Here is an 18039-nt window from a genome sequence, read left to right on the forward strand (position 1 = left end):
TAAAACCAGTTTCATTTTGTATCATTTCACTTAAAGTTACAGTTTCCAAGAACCTATCAATGATGTTAAGGGAAGACTTATTGTTCTTAGAAATGCAGAGTTAAAATTCTAAATAAATAGCTAAAAGAGTTAAAAGTGAATATACCTGAGGAGGTATTCTTTGGAGTGGGAAGTAAAATGGCAAGGGACTCCTGATTTTCAGCATAAGCCTTTTATTGCAATTTCCATTTTTAAAGTTAGTGTATGTACTACTTTAATAAATATGAAAACTAATTTTTTGAACAAAACATATTTTGAGTTGTGCACTGAATAAAAGGACTATTCCAAGTTTTAAGATAAATCCACAGCAATTTAAGGAAAATAGAAGAACTAGGTAAAAACACACTGTAGATTTTCTATAACTCAATCACTGACCTCTTTACTAACTTATAAGACAACTTTATAACAAAGTCTTTTTAATTCATTTCTTCATTCAACAAATATGATTTACTGACCTTCTACAATGTGATAGCCAGTGCTAAGCACTGGGGATACAAAAAGAAACAAAACCAACAAAATCCTTCCCTTGTTGAAATGACATTCCAGCGGAATAAACAGATGATAGATAACTAAACAGAATGTGTGTGTGTGTGTGTGTGTGTGTGTGTGTGTGTGTATATATACACTTACATGATATAGCAGAATATATACGTATATGTGTATAGTGATATGTGCTAAGGAGAAAAATAAAACAATGAAGGAAGGGAATTACGAAGTATAAAGGGTGCCCAGGGAAGGCCTAAGAATGTGACACTTGAGTTAAGATCTGAAAGAAGGGAGAGAACCATGAGAATACCTGTAGGAAGAGAATGCCAGGCACAGGAAACAAACGAAACCCGTGAAACAGGGGCGGGCACTGATCATTTTCAAGGAGACTAGTGTGGCTGGACTTGAGAGAGTTAGGGAAAATGGTAGGGAATGAGTTCAAAGAGGCAGCAGGGAGAAGCAGAGATTCCATTTATATAAAGCCTTGTGGGTTTGTAAGAGTTTGGGCTTTTACTCTGAGTTAAAAAGCTACTGTAAGGTTCTTTTAAAAATTAACACGATCTTAGTTACATTCTAAACAAAATCACTCTGGCGTCTATGTTGATTCTAGACTGTAGACAGAGCAAGGGAGATCAGTTAGGGAGCTACCACAATAATCTCAAGGAAGATGTGAGGATGGGCCAGGGTAATAATGAGAGTGGTGAGAAATTATCAAATTCTAAGTATATTTTAAAGAAGAGATGATGGGATTTGCTGATGCATACAACATGGGGTTTGTGAGACAGAGCAAGGGATCCAGTTTTTAGGCTGAGCACCCAGGAAAATGGAGTTGTCATTTATTTAGTAACCAAATTCTTTTCATTTGTTATTTTACTTTATTTTATAATTTACTTCAGTACCATAATTTCTTTGGATGAACAGAAGACAAAACTTTAATCTCATGTCTCTCTCTAAATAGTACTCGTAAAATTCTAATGAAATAGAAACAAAACTTCTGTGTTAAAAATTTTAAAAATATTTTTAGTTTATAGTCACACCTTACACCTTAAAAGAAATAACTAAAACAAGTATTTTATAAATATACTAATTAGGAGCATCATAATGGCGTAGCTTGTATCAAATCAACTCTACCACCAAGAACCACCACAAGAAATGGATAAAGTACAGCCAGGTGCAGTGGCTCACGCCTGTAATCCTAGCACTTTGGGAGGCTGAGGTGGGTGATCACCTGAGGTCAGGAGTTTGAGACCAGCCTAGCCAACATGGCGAAACACCAGCTCTACTAAAAACACAAAACTTAGCTGGGCGTGGTGGCAGGCACCGGTAATCCTAGCTACTCAGGAGGCTGAGGCATGAGAATCACTAGAATCCGGGAGGCAGAGGTTGCAGTGAGCCAAGATCGTACCACTGCACTCCAGCCTTCGGGATAGAGTGAGACTCTGTCTCCAAAAAAAAAAGATAAAGTATGATAGATAAAACAACTGTTGGAAAGCATCTGAGAGCAATTAAAACAATTTAAGTCTTGAGAAATAAAAATCTTAGAGAGGCAAAGTCTGTTAAGAAATTAAAGAAGCCAGAGATAATGGAATAAATATCTTTAAGACACTGAAAGAAAACAACTGTTAACATGGAATTCTATATCCAGTAAAAATATCCTTCAACAACAAAGGCAAGCTCTTCCTCTTCCTCTTCCCTTCCCCTCCCAAACAATTCATTTTTAAAGCCACTAGACGGGGCTGGGCAAAGCAGGTATGCATGCCCGGGTGGAAGAAGTCATTCTGGTCAACTGGGTATGTTGAAGACAGACTGGAACCTGGCAGGTGGCAGACATCACTTTAACCAAGGGGTCAAAGTTAGCATCACCAATAAAGAAACAATAAAAATCGCATGCCAATCACCAAGAAGCAGTGAGAAAAACATAGCATCACTTCGGTGATATATCTGGCAAAGATGTATAACCTGAAATTAATGATGAAACTGTACAGACAAACCCAAATTGAGAGGACAATCTACAAAATTTTCAAAAGTGTCCTGTAAAAAAACCAAGAAACATGTATCCTGTTATCTTCAAAAATATAATGTGAAAATCAAAAAAGATGATTAACTGTTCTAGATTAAAGAAGATTTAAGACACATAAATGTAACGTATTATTGTGAACTCAATCTTTTTGCCACCTAGAGCATTATTGGGACAACTGGTGAAACCTGAATAGTTTCTTGGGGATTAAATGGTGATAATGTACAATGCCACTTTCCTGATTTTGATAGTTATATTGTGGTTATGTAGGAGAATGTCTTTATTTCTAAGCAAGAAGTGCACACTCAACTATTCAAGGCTAATGGGGCATCTGCTAGCAACTTATTCTCAAATGGTTCAGGAAAAAAAATTATTTGTATTATATTTACAACTTTTCTATAAATTTGCTATTGTTTCCATTTTTAAATGAAGGCATAAAAAAGATGTGTTCAAACAAAAGCTGAGAGAATTTATCACCAGGTAACAGCATTAGAAGAAATAATAAAGAAAGTTCTTCAGAAACAAGCAAAACGATCCCAAAAGGAAGCAGAGTAAAACAGGAAAAAAATGAAGGGCATCAGAAAGGGTAATACTGACTCTTTAAAACACAATGCCTTGTGGAATTTAAAATCCTACAGGATTCAAGTTTTTGATGACACAAAGTACAAAAACAGAATTTAAGGTAAGAAATATTACTAAGAGATAGAGGAACATTTAAAGTTGTAATTCAATAGGAAGACCTAACAGTCCTAAGTTTGTATGTAACTAATAGCAAAGCCTCAAAATGTATAAAACAAACAAACAAAAAAGAACTTAAAGGAGAAACAGACAACCCTACCATCACAATAGGAGGCTTTTATAACATGTCTTTCTGTAATTTAAAAACCATATAGGAAAGAAAAAAGAACGTAAAAGATTTCAACAACATAATTAACTACTCAGACATGAGGGGTGGTAGGGAGGAAGATTATTAATAGAAGATTAGACACAGTGTTAAATAGAACTATTCCATAGAGATGCTGAAGTCTGAAGAAGGCAGAGAACGGAAGAGTGGTTGTTTTGGAGGCACTTCCAGTAAACCTGACTTCATCATACTCATCTGACCTTCAAGTTTTCCACTCTCAACTCTCCCGAACCATTTGCCTCCCTGTCCACAGGGATTTCCACAGTTGACCATTTCAACGAAATAAAAGATACTACTAAACTGACTTGAAATTCTGCTCTCCCCATCATGCCAAACTCTACTGTTCACTTTACCTACTCCTAATTCATGGCTTCCAAGAGTCTTAAAGCAAGACATGAAACTATTAGGTCCATTATGATTAGAAAGACACTCACTCTTCTCCTGGTGATTTTTTACTCATTGTGTGGTAGATTTAAATAGGGCAGGTTTCATAGGCATGTTAAGATCCTTACAAAAAATGCAGTGAATATATACTATTAAACGTTTTTTGCACTCCCGAAATTAAATTATGTCTCTTCTATTTTTCTTTCTCATGACACTGTATTTTCTTCTTGATGAAACTTTTAATTTTTGTTATACACTTGTGTGTTTAATGTCCACTGGACTATAAGTTCATGAAGCCAGGAGTCACAACTATCTTGTTTACCACTGCATATCCAGCTCCAGACAGACATTCAACAAAATGAACACTTACTATGAGCTGGGCACTGTTCCAGATGCTTTAGGATATGTCAGTGCTTCGACTTATGGTTTCTGTTTGTTTTTTATTTATTCTCAATGCTTCAGTAAGACGTATGCTTTTTTTGTTCTGTTCTGTTTGAGACAAAGTCTCGCTCTCTCGCCCAGGCTGGAGTGCAATGGCACAATCTTGGCTCACTGCACCCTCCACCTCCCAGGTTCAAGTGATTTTCGTGCCTCAGCCTCCTGGGTAGCTGGGACTACAGGCACACACCACCATGCCTGGCTAATTTTTGTATTTTTAGTAGAGACAGAGTTTCACCGTGTTGGCCAGACTGGTTTTGAACTCCTGACCTCAGGTGATCTGCCCACCTCGACCTCCCAAAGTGCTGGGGTTATAGGTGTGAGCCACTGTGCCCTGCCCAGTATGACTTATGTTTTGAAAGAATTACCAGGGCTGCTGAATTGAGAACCAGCTAGAGGCAGGGAAGTGAGGCTTGGAAACTACATAAGAGATCACTGAAGTAACAATAGTGTCTCAGACCAGTGTTGCAAGAGCAGTAGGGAAGGTGGTGAAAAGTGGTCTGATTCTAGATATACTTTGAATATATAAGTTGTTATGAGATGTGAGAGAGAGAAGGGAGGTAAGAATAATACAAGGCTTTGGCCTGAGCAGACAGTGGATAAATTTGCCATCAAATGAGACAAGGGAAACTGTGAGCAAAACAGGCTTCAGAAGGAAGATCAGGAATTTGATTTTGGAAACGTACGCCAGATGTATAAGGGACACTGAATAGCAACTGGACATTATAATATAAAATCTGGAAAACAATTTTGGGCTAAAGATACGATCTTGGACTATAACTGATATTTAAAGCTATATGACTGGATGAGATCATCAAGATAAAGAAGATATCAGAACTAAAGGATAAGCCCTAAGCTATTCCAACATTAAGAGGCTGGGGAAGAAAGCAGGCAAAGAAGACTAAAGAACGAGCAACCAGTGAAGAATGAGAAAAACCAAAAGAGTTTGGTGTCCTGGAAGCCAATGTGAAGAAGGTGTAGGAGGGTGAAGTGGATGTTCACCTACATCAAATGCTTCTCTTATGACAACTAGAATGAACTCTGAGATTCGACCAATGGACTTGGCAATGTAGGGTCATTAGTGACCTTGAAGAGGAATTCTGGTGGAGTCACAGGGATGAAAGCACTCAAGTATTTGCTGACTAAATGAATCACCATATTAATGAACTACTAATTTGTTCTCCTGGTCACCTAGATGTAAAACAGACTTGTCTGTGAGCTCTCTCTTTCCCTCACCACTTTCTAAGTGGCTGTCTTACTGATTCTACCTTTGGGAGGCTGACACAGGAGGATCACCTGAGGTCAGGAATTCAAGACCAGCTTGGTCAACATGGTGAAACCCTGTGTCTACTAAAAATACAAAAATTAGCCAGGCGTGGTGGTGCACACCTGTAATCCCAGCTTCTAGGGAGGCTGAGGCAGGAGAATTGCTTGAACCCGGGAGGTGGAGGTTGAAGTGAGCCAAGATCGCGCCCCTGCACTCCAGATTGGGTGACTGAGCAAGACTCCATCCCAAAAAAATAAATAAATAAAAATAAATAAAACATATACAAGTTCTAAATGTGAAACATAAAACTTCTGGAAGGAGTATAGGAGAATATGTTTATGACTTTTGCTTATTAAAGATTTCTTTGATACAAAATTCAAAAACCATAAAAGTATTATTAATTTGACTATATTAAAATTAAAGACACAATTAACAAGTAAAAATAGCGGCCTAGAAGAATATATTTGTAACGTATAAAGCCAACAAAGCAGTAGTATCTAGAATTGTAAAGATTTCCTTCATATCAAATAGCCCTATAAAAAAATAGAGAAAAAGAATGAAGGGGAAATTCACAAAAGAGGAAACAAATGGGCCAATAAACTTTGATTAAATATTCAACCTTAGTATCAATCAGGGAAATATAAATTAAAACTACAAAGAGGTACTATTCATATCCACGAGACTGGTTAAAATTTTAAAGTTTGACAATATCAAGTGTTGATAAGGATGTTAAGAAATTCTTATATACTGGTTGGCATGATCACTCTGGAGAGTATTTAACAACATACAGCAAACCTAAAAATATGCTGATCTTATGACCCAGAAATTCCACTGTAATGTATCTAGTATATCTAATGTAACCCTACTTAAAGTATTATATATGCACAAAGAGATATGTACAAGAATATTATTTAAAACATTATCTGTAATTAAACAAATATAACAAGGAGTTTTAAGTTCTCAGAAACAAGCCAGATGACCATCAAAGAAAGAAAGTTTAAATAAAAAGAGTGTATTACGGAATGGACTACTATTCAGCTGTTTAAATGAATAAGCTAGACCAACATGTACGGTTACATAGATAATCTCTAACTCACCGTTAAATAAAAATGTTGCAGATGAATATATATCTCTTTATATAAAAATATCATTAACAAAAATTTACTAAATGTAACATAATACGTGTTGTTTATGGATATATAAAGTATGGGTATGATACACTAATTCAGGATAGTGATTACCACTGAGAAGGAAGAAAAGGAATAAGATTGGTGGAAGATAACACACTTATTAATTATATATGTAACTTTCTTAAGCTCAGTGGTAACACATGGGTATTTACTATATTATTCTCTATATTTCTGTATGCCTGAAATTTTAAAATTAATTTAACAAAATCAACATATTACTAAAGTACAACTTCTTCAGCTTTAATTCAAGACTCTCCATAGTATTATTCTAATCTACTTTTCTAGACTCTTCCTTCAGTATTTCCTATAACAGTGTTTCCCAAAACTCAGAGACTTATATACCCCTTTCACTATCATGATTAATGAATATTTTTCTTTTCATCATTTTTAACTTAAATAGCCTTGTACAAATCAATAAGTCACACATTTAATATGCCAGTTAATGTTAAGTATTAAAATGTTTGTCCTAGTACCACCTAAAAACAACATCAAGTGTCACATCTTGGGTTGCCCTGTCTTATGCAAGTGGTTCTCAAATTTGGCACACAAGACTGTGTGGGAGGCTTGCCAGAAACGGAGACTCCCAGGCCACACCTTTAGGGATTTTGATTCAGGCAGTCAGAAGCAGAAACCCTGCCTAATATGAAGCCTTGGCACCTACCAAGTTGGACTACTTGCCATTCTCTAGACAAACTCTCCACTTTCCTTCTATACTTTTCCTTTTGGTATTTCCTCAGCTTGAAGTAAACTTCTCTTTCCCTAAGCCAGTAGAAATTAAGCCTATACTTTAAAGCCCTTCTTAAATATGACCATCACAATAAAGTACTTTGACTTAGATGTGACATCTCTCATTTCAACCCTCTTCTTTCCTCTATCAATTTATTTCTATTTCCATATGGATGCTTATCATATTCAATGTAATATATGTCTACTTGTCTTATTTCCCCTACTGAAGTATAAACGTTACTTGAGGATGGAAGTTTTACACCTTGTTCAAAAGCAGAGATTGTATCTTGGTCATTTTGTGCTCTGTATATGATAGTTATGCAGATACTTGCTAGACTGAATTCTGCTAAACACTGAATTGGTTTAACAATTTTTATTAATATTTTAAAATCATATAGCATAAGGAGTTATTCGTTCATAGGGTATTACGAATTAAACATGAGACTCTAGACTACCAGCTTCATTTTCAAAATGAGAAAACTGAAAAGATACATCTTATACAGAAACCAATAATTTTAAGTGATTTTAATTTTTAAGGGTTAAAAAAATGATTGAACTAAAACTGCCAAATTCAGTTTAAGAAAAAAAGGCAAGTGCTTAACTTATAACCTTCCAGGCAAAAGAAACTGTGTTATTAACTGACATGGTGAGTTTTTGATACTGCTACAAAAAGCTATTGACTTAAGAAGAACACTATCATTAAAGCAAAGTTAATTGATTCTTACAAAATTCTCAGTACTTCCAAAAGACATTTCAACATAATTTCTCTTTGCCTTAATGCATATTATTCTGAAGCTCAAGAATAATAATTTCTAAGTATTTTTCCAATGTAAAAGCCATAAGTGTCTTTAATTAGAAAATATCAACACACAACACATTTTTTAATTTTGTTTTTTTTTTAATTTGGTAATAATAATCTGGTTTGTTTCTATTCCAGGAGTAAACTGCTTTACTGTTTTAAACATATTTATTTTCATCCAGATAGAAAATACATGAATGGAAACAGGGAAATGGGACTTTTTAATGGAAAATGTTCATCAACATCAATAAATATCACAATATCACCTGTATTTGTATACTTTAGCATATACATGATACTTTGTAAAGACAAAGAACTGTCAAACTAAAATATACAAATGAATATACTAATTTCCAGTAATAGGAGGAAAAATGAAAAATATATATTTTGTTATGTTCACCTGGCCTTCCATGTTGAAAAAGGAGAAAGAAAAGAGAACAACTGTGAGAAATGAAGAATATGGAACGGTTCCCATATACCTCATTTGTTCCTTTCCTCATTCATTTTCCTGCCACATTCCTGCTAAATTTCCTCTTTCATATGGCAGGTCAAGTAAACTAAATCTAGCTTATATGAAACGTTTTATTTTTTATCGTTCCATTTTTACATTGTAAAAATAAAATTTCAACTTACTATGTCCACTTTCCTGAATAAAATTAACTGGAAATAAAGCAGTAATAAGTTACTATTATATATAAGTTCCAGTGAAGAATTCTGAGGTCAGGAGTTCGAGACCAGCCTGACCAACATGGAGAAACCCCGTCTCTACTAAAAATACAAAATTAGCCAGGCATGGTGGCACATGCTCGTAATCCCAGCTACTCAGGAGGCTGAGGCAAGATAATTGCTTGAATCCGGGAGGCAGGGGTTGCAGTGAGCCGAGATCGCGCCATTGCACTCCAGCCTGGGCAACAAGAGTGAAACCTAGTCTCAAAAAAAAAAAAAAAAAAAAAAAATTCCCAAAAATGACGAGTATTGGTCTTACATACCATAAAATGACAGCCTGACTACTGATACAAATAAAGAGCTATCAAACTATGTGTATTTCTTTAAAAAGCAGTCTTTATTTTCTAAAGTACTACGTAGAGACAGATATTAAGGTTCCATAAATGTTTTAGCAGTACTCAAGGACCAAAAAAATGTAGAAGTATAAATGTAATGAGAAGAAGTTAAATAAACCTCTTTCAAGGATCCTATAAGTAGAATAGATCAGATTAGACAAGCTTACTGGAAGGTAAAAACACAGCTCATTTGATAAAGCAGTTCTGAGAAATCCAAAAATACCATGTCTCTTTTTAAAAAAATCAAAGAAGCACTTGGACTAACAAGAAATAATGCACAATTTGGCTTGATCAAATACTTCATTAATTTTTTTCCTACCCCTAAGGGATTGCCCTTTTAAAATCTTCTTCAAATAGAATATAACCTAATTGTTTGCACCGGTCTAGAGTTTGCAAAAGGATTTTTATTTCAACAGTGCCACCTAGTGGACCAATCAATACTTTCAACTTGTCACTAGATTTCATTTGCCTCAAACGCTAAGATTCCTCAAATGGCTTTATTTTTCAGTTCACAATACTCCTAATAATATTAACATTCAAGAGGAAGTTTTATAAAAATATCATAATTTACAGGTTTTTGCTTTCTGACAGTCTGTCTCTAATAAAATTAGGTCATTTACAAATATAATATTTTAAATAAAGATACCTTGGTGATTTCTTCAGAAGCTCGTTCGAAGTCCTGAACATTTCGACAGTAAAATCCTATTGTACAGCTGGGATCCATTTTTCGAAAAGACATCTTTTTGGGAGAAGGGCAGTGGAATGTCTGTAATTTTTAAAGTTCTTTAGGATTAATTTATCTTTGATAGACAAGTACATATAAAACTATTATTTAAAATTTTCTATCTAGCTTTTTCCCATCACTATAAACATGATTTTCAAATGGTGTTTTAGTTCATCCTACGCAGATGGTCCTCTCCACTCTGCAAAACTGTAAAATATAAGAGCCAACATTTTTATATATTTAATTCACCAAATTTCAACCTTTTGTGATATTAGCGCCATTCTGCAAAAGAAAGGAAGTGTGTCAAAAGTGGTATGCATTTCTAACACTTGAAAACATGAAAAAGACATGAAAAAAGTACGAGGCTTAGAATCAAGTTAGCCATTTCTATTAAAATGCAGTTAAGTCTGTTTTGTTGGAGATTTTGGGTTAATGTTTATAAACCTTTTAACAAGGATATCTAGACTTTTTAAACAAATACACAGATTCAGGTAAATGTTCTATATTGACATAAAAAGAGGTTAACTTGAGGGTTTTAGCAATTCACACAATTAATACATAACTGCGTATTCTTCAACTTTCTCTTTGAGTGTGCTTTAATTCTTGTTTCTTCTCAGGAAACAGGCTGGAACAGGTGAAACCATTCCATTATGGTCCCTGCCCTCTTTCTCATCAGTCCTTTTGTCTCTTTAGTTCACTTTTCTCCAATAGACACAGTGCCACAGATATAAATGGGCTGGGGAGGCTGCCCTAGTTTCTCTACTGTCTTGCTAGTGGATTTGGCTGTTAGTAGAGTTTGGCATCTTTAGGGAATACAAAAGTAGAAAAACGGCAGAATATAAAAGTAATCACTGCAATCTTTTTGTTCTTCACAATCACACCTTAGTACTATGTTTAAAAATTTTTTTAATGCTTAAATGCTTAGCCTGTCCTTAAAAATCACTGAAGTGACCAAGTCTTTTTCTGTATGTAGAAAAAATAAGTTTGTGTTAAAAAGAACATAAGACTGTATATTCATATTCATATAAATAAACTAAGGATATACAAAAATTAACAAGTCTGTGGGAAAGGGAGAGAACTGGGCAGATGGGAGATAAGTGTGGGAAATTTTTGAATTAAACAACAAGCTCAATTAAGAAATAATCTAGGAGCTGGGTGCTGTGGCTCCCATGTACAATCCCAGCTATTCAGGAGCCTGAGGCAGGAGGACTGCTTGAGCCCAGAAGTTTTGAAGCTGCAGTAAGATATGATCGTGCCACTACACTTCAGCCTGGGTAAGAGGGCAAGACTCCAACTCCATTAATGGGAGGGGAGGGGAGGAGAGCTGGATTTGAGCTCATAAAATTATAGTTTCCCTACATTCAATGCCTAAAACTAAGGGATTTTTAACTTCATGCTATCTATTAAAGTGTGGAAAAAATAAGTTGTCATATTTGTTATGTTCATGGTGAAATCAATTAAAATCACTTTCTCTCCCTGTACATCCTAGTGACCCAATTTGTATCCCGTATCACCAAAAGATATGCAAAATATATACATTCAAGCTGCTTTTTTTTCCAATGAAAAGTTCAACTGCATATTAGATTCAAATCCAACAATATGTCACTCAATATAGGCCAAAACACGAGTTTTCAAAACTATGACTTCTGCAAAATGCTTAGCTAACTTACTTTATGTACTGAGATTCAACCTAGCTAAACTGGAACCTCCATGGCACTAGTCAATACAAGTATAATCTTAGTTGGACTTTTTCTAACATTGATCTACCTGTTACATTAGCAAAGAAATATTTAAAACAGAACTAGAAAAGCACAGAAAAGCTAAACAAACTTGTTAGTTAACAATTTACAGGAATATGAGTATATTAGGGTATATGGCACAGTTCTAAGTCATATTTATAAGAAATTATTCTACATACATGGTATCTACAAATAACCATTTGCCCAGCTCATTCCAAAGACAATCACAAAGAATGTTTCTTAACTTTTTTACCAGTCGGGGATAAGAAGGAGGGCCAAAAGCTTGTACATGGTCTAATAATATATTTTTGAACTCATCTACAAAGGGTATTCTATATTATACTAAAGCACTGGTAAAAGTTTTCATGTAAGAACTTGAGTCAGGCTCATGCCTGTGCCCAGAAATTCAGAAGGCTGAGGTGGGAGGATTGCTTGAGGGCTGAGGTTTGAAACCAGCTTGTGCATCATGGCAAGACCCCACCTCTAAAAAAAAATTTTAAATAGCCAGGTGTGGTGGCGTTCACCTATAGTCCCAGCTACTTGGGAGGCTTAGGTGGGAGAATTGCGTAAGCCCAGGAGTTTGAGGTGCCAGTGAGCTATGGTGGTGCCACTGCACTCCAGCCTGGGTGACAGAACAAAACTCCGTCTCTAGAAAATAAAATTTTTTTGATTTTAAAAGGCTTTTCATGTAAGAACCAATAATACTAAACCAGAATAGTCTTATTACTATCTCACTGTACTGACTACAACCATCATAGATAATAACAAACACTAAATTGTTATTCATGGTTGTTTTAATATCTACAAAGAACTTTTAAAATATTCACAAAAACACAGATATAAATCTCTGATCACTTAAACTGATATTGGGTATTGCTGCATGAGCACTAGGACTCATACAACAGAGAGGCATTTTATATCATTTAAACTTTTTTTTTTTTTTTTTTGAGATGAAGTTTCACTCTTGTCGACCAGGCTGGAGTGCAGCGGTGCGATCTCTGCTCACTGCAACCTCTGCCTCCCAGGTTCAAGCAATTCCTCTGCCTCAGCCTCTCGAGTAGCTGGGATTACAGGCGCGCACCACCACGCCCGGCTAATTTTTTTGTATTTTTAGTAGAGACGGGGTTTCACCATGTTGGCCAGGCTGGTCTCAAACTCCTGACCTCAGGTGATCCACCTGCCTTGGCCTCCCAAAGTGGAGAGATTACAGGCGGGAGCCATCATGCCCGGCCATTCATATCATTTTGTTTACCCAAGAAGATTCAAAGGCCAATCAACATGAATTTACAATTCACAGTCGTTGTCTATTGCAGAACAAGTTAAACTTTCAAATATTTTCCTAATTCAGGGCTATGTTCACTTCGTGATAATTTTTGAGCTATGCACTTAAGATTTTTTTTAATTTTTAAAATTCTAATGATTGGTAAGAGGAGTAGCATCTACTTGACAAACGCACTTTAAGGAGTATTCACTAGATACACTTCTGTAACAGCGTTTCTGGAAATACTGGCCAGAATCAATTCCCGTTTATTTCATTTTTTGATACATTATTTACCAATTGCCTTAATAGTTATTAGGCACCTACAAAATGACAGGCACTATTCTAGGCTTATTGTTTAGAATAGTGAAGTCTAATTACCTAAACATACAAAAACAATACTGAAACATATGCTTATAGGTACAGCTATGCTATTTTGGTGATTCAGATGAAGCTTCCTAAGACAGTTAATCAGAAAATACCCTTATTAAAAAGTACCTACTGATAATTAACTGGGTATGGTGGCACCCACCTGTGGTCCCAACTACTTGAGTGGCTAAGGTGGAGAGATCGCTAAAGCCCAGGAGGTCAAGGCTACAGTGGGCTATGATTACACACTACGCTCCAACTGGAGTGGTAACAGAGCAAGACCCTATCCTCCACCCAAAAGACAACACAAAAAAAACCTACTACTAATTGCAGTTCACATGTGTAATTCATAAAGGGTATTATCTTTCACTGAAGAATTCACTCATCCAATCTAGATGCCCACATCACGTAATTCTAAGTTTTACTGCCACTATTTCTGAATTTCCTAAGGTAGATTAAAACAGTTACCACTGTATGAACCTCCTAAAATCTGACATTTGGAATTGGGGACCCAGCAATCAGAACAAACTGACATGTCTATTAATAAAGCTTTTCTTACATACCCTCACTGCCAAAGCCCATTTGAGGTCTCTTCTCACTCCCTTCTAATTTCAAGTTGTTCTTTGATGACTTTTGTTTAAGGCTGTTCATGCTGCTCCTCTGAACCTCATTTTCTGTTTGAAAATTACAGTGTGAGTTTCTACATTATAATGTGCCCTCACACTGAACCATGTGCTCCATTCCTCAGTCCTAACCAAAGATATCCCTGGCATATCTTCACTACTAGACTTAGGATCCAAATATAACTGCTGATGTTCACTTCTCAATGTGTTAAAAACTCAGTGAAGATAGCTAAAAATGAGGAAGAGTCTCTTAAAAGTTAGTATAGAAATTCAATAGGATATACTAATTTATTTCAGAAGAAAATGTCACAAGAATTAAACATTAATAGAAATGTATATAATCAAAACACTTGGAACCACAGAGAAGAAAAGAGTTCAACAGAGGACTCTAAAGGGCTTATGAAAGTCCCTTGCACCTAGAAGGAGCTCATTAAAAAAGAAAGAAATGAGTTACTCTGATTTGGTTTCAAAATGTTAAGAGTTCAATTCTAGAAATGTAGAAATTCAACACTGTAAGAACAACAAAAGATGCAATCTGTTTAAATCTCTTCTTTAATCTCAAATATTCTCATATCATCCCACTTCCTTAAAATTTCACAATCTATTAGATTTAGGGCACTCAAAATATCAGAGGACTACCAGCAATTATTTATGTGGAATCAGTGGATGATTTAAGGTTTCAATTTCTCCATCTATTAACCAAAAAAATACTGATCCAAAAAGTTCCCTATAAAAATGATTTTAATAATTGAAGTATAAGGGTGGTTTTAGAATATGCATATAATTTTTTACATTAATCAACTACATAATTTCACTAGCTATAAATATACAAGCAGTATAGCAAAGCAAGGATGGTTAGTAATACAGGGTAATTAAAACACCTTCAACTGGTGTATTATAAACTTAAAAGATGATAAAAAGCAAAAAGTGAAATTTTATTCCTCTACAACTTGATATAATTTTTATATTATACTTTCATAGGAAAACAAGTGATGCTACTAACTAAAATAAATCTCTTCATTTCAGAAAAATAAAAATTTTTAACAGGAATTTTCCACAGAGATTAAGATATTCTACCAGAATCTTAAAAATATAACATCTATAAACCCATTCTATAAGTGTCCCACTATATAAGAAATGTTTCTGTGCATTTAAGAAGTCAATTTTAACAAATTTTACCTTACACAGTAAAATCTTAAAATCAATTATTCCTTTCCATTTTCACTATCACCAGCCTACTTCAAACCTTTATTATTAATAACTCCCTCTTGGAGTGTTGCAACAGTCTCCCAATAATGAGTTGAAGCCTTTCTAATTTTGATTGTATACACATAGCCAGGATATTCATTCACTTGGTATCTTTGCAGTCTCTCAAAATATCAGATGGATAATTTCTCTCTACTGGCCAAAATAATCAGACCAATAATCTTTTAATTTGCTTATTTAGGTAATACTAAAATACTAAGAACAATTTTCCATCTAAATCTCAAGTATCTACTGTTTATAAGGAGTCAATTTGGCACTAATCTACTGGAAATGTAACTTGGACACAAGAATCAGTGCTACAAGACCACAAGGCAGAAAGAGAATTACGATGTAGTTCACATGGCACAATTATTCTGTAGTGCCTTCCCCAGTACCAATCAGTCAACTAGCAAATATTTATTAAGGTGCAAGATACTATGAAAGAACAAAATAGACCTGACCTCTGGCCTCCAGATGCTTATACTTTAATTGAGGTAGTAGTTTACAAAGGATGCCAAAATGTTTTATAATATATCTTTCTGAACCAGACTTTAACCTTGTGGTTTATCTATTTTCATATTCTACCTCTTAAATACTATTAGGTGTTAATATTAGCTAGCAAGCAATTACTAAAACAAAGTATTCAACTATATTTGCAACTCATCAAGTCCTTGAAAATTAGTGATCCATGACACTCAAGTGATTTAAATTATTTTATTCTGTAAAATTACTTTAGTCTGTAAAAGCACAAACTGGGAAAACAATCAAAACCATGTAATAATTACATGTTTCATTTATGTATTCTCAAATTTTTCTGAATTAAAATACTGGATCACAAAATGACCTGTATAAAGGAAAAGAAGAGGTTAAGAAATAAAAGCTCAAAAAAAATTAGAAACCCAACTAAGCTCTTGAAAACTTCTTAACTAAAGGCTAAGATTTAATTACTGTACTCAAAGCAAAATAATTTAGCAGATAACCGCATTAAGTCGCTTTGTTACTCTAACCCGTCTATCCCTTTCTATTTTTCTTTTTTTTTTTTTTTAAACAGGCCTAACATTTTAAATTCTTCAGTACTGTTTAGCTGTCTCTACATAAAATTACTTGGAGACTTGATCATTTATTTTAGTATGGCCAGGGTTTCTAACAAGTTAGAGACAAAGATAAATGAAGAAGAAAGTATATCATAAATTAAAATTCAGCAACAAAGTACTTAACCTTTGACCACTGTGTTAATTATGGTTCTATAAATCAGTAAAATATTGATTATTAACCAGTAGTTATAATACCGTAAAAGCATAGCTACCTAGCACATCTCTAAATAATTAGTTTACTTCATATGGTAAGAAAACAGTATCAGCTCTTTATCCACAGTACCTCAAGAGGGAAATCCTTTATGCTGACATCTACAAAAGATTGGCAGTAATGAGGATCCATGTAAATCAAACTGTCATCTACAAGGACAAAACAGAAGACAAGTAATTCAAAAAACACCTTATTATTACACTGCTTACAATCCAATTTCTATGTAGAACAGCTGAAAAAAATCTGGGAGTAACAGCTTGCCAGACTGATATTCATTGACTGAAACATAGGTTTGCACAGGATAGATTAACTTTTGCATAATCAAATATGCTTGTATAAGCAGAATTTTTATAAAGTGATGAGACTGTCATTTAATTTTTGGTGATAAAATTACTTTCACAAACACACAATTATATTCTACAGTTTGCATATGAAAAATGTATTGCACTTCTTTATCTTGACAGGAAGAACATATTGCTTGTCATTTTATCATCTACTTGCACCACTAAAACTGGTAAAAAGTAAATATGTAAATAGCAACTGCCAGAATGTGCCAGCGATGTCTTCTGAAGTTTAGCACAACCAATAAATTATGCCTTGTTTATGCAATAACAGAAATTAAACATATATTTTACAGAATCTAATTATGTTGTAGACCAAATGACAAATGAGTGGCTATAGTAGGACTGATGAATGTATAATGTACTCGTTTCGCTCTGTTAATCATCCTGTTTCCAGATGATCTCATATTAACTTTCTGACTTTTAAAAGAAAACAATGAAGAAATATATTTTACTAAATCACTAACCTTGAAATCCAGCAAAGTAATATGACTGTTTAGGTTTGCCACCAATAATACCCACACAATATTCCAGGCTTAAAATACCCTGCCAAAAAAAATTAATACAGATTTAGTCAAGGGGCAAGTGGTAATTATTCAAAGCAAACAAATTTCTATTACTAATATTAGTAGCTCCCAAATTTACCACTACCAGTTATCATTTATATTACATTTGCACCCAGGTTCTGAAATCCACTTGTCTTCCAAACTGCCTTCCTTTTCTTTAAATCACTCAACATTAACATGACAAATCAAATATTTTGATCAGCGTGTTGCTCAACAACATTAAACAACTACTACATAGAGAGATAATCAATTTTACCACCGTAAGGCAATAAAATTCCTGCCAAAGCCAATACACTTAGCCTTCCAGTTAGCTGGTGCAGCTTCACTGTGATCAACGTAAAATTTTCGTCAGGCTTTTTGAAATGCTAAAGATAGTTCTTAGTCCTTACTGCTGTTTTCATTGAACCTTGAGTCTTAGAATCACAAATTGAAAGCCATTTTCTAATCAATGGCATTCACTCAAATTTTTTATGCTACTTCATTTGAAATAAAGAGTAATGAAAATAACTTAATCCAAGGAAAATAATAATTATTGCATTTAAAGACAATTTATTTTAC

General features: G+C 34.5%; 1 protein-coding gene across 2 annotated transcripts in view; it reads right to left on the reverse strand.

The window, feature by feature from the left end:
- The window catches only part of ATG4C (autophagy related 4C cysteine peptidase), an 81856-nt gene that overhangs the window by 13640 nt on the left and 50177 nt on the right, over window positions 1-18039 (reverse strand). For both annotated transcript variants that reach the window (XM_019019202.2, XM_019019194.4), the window contains exons 8-10: window positions 17383-17461; window positions 16647-16723; window positions 9958-10077 (exon numbers count right to left, since the gene is read on the reverse strand). In XM_019019202.2, the coding sequence (XP_018874747.1) occupies window positions 9958-10077; window positions 16647-16723; window positions 17383-17461 (276 nt within the window). The remainder of the gene's footprint in view (window positions 1-9957; window positions 10078-16646; window positions 16724-17382; window positions 17462-18039) is intronic.

Source organism: Gorilla gorilla, chromosome 1, assembly GCF_029281585.2.
Source record: "Gorilla gorilla gorilla isolate KB3781 chromosome 1, NHGRI_mGorGor1-v2.1_pri, whole genome shotgun sequence".
Lineage (NCBI taxonomy): Eukaryota > Metazoa > Chordata > Mammalia > Primates > Hominidae > Gorilla > Gorilla gorilla.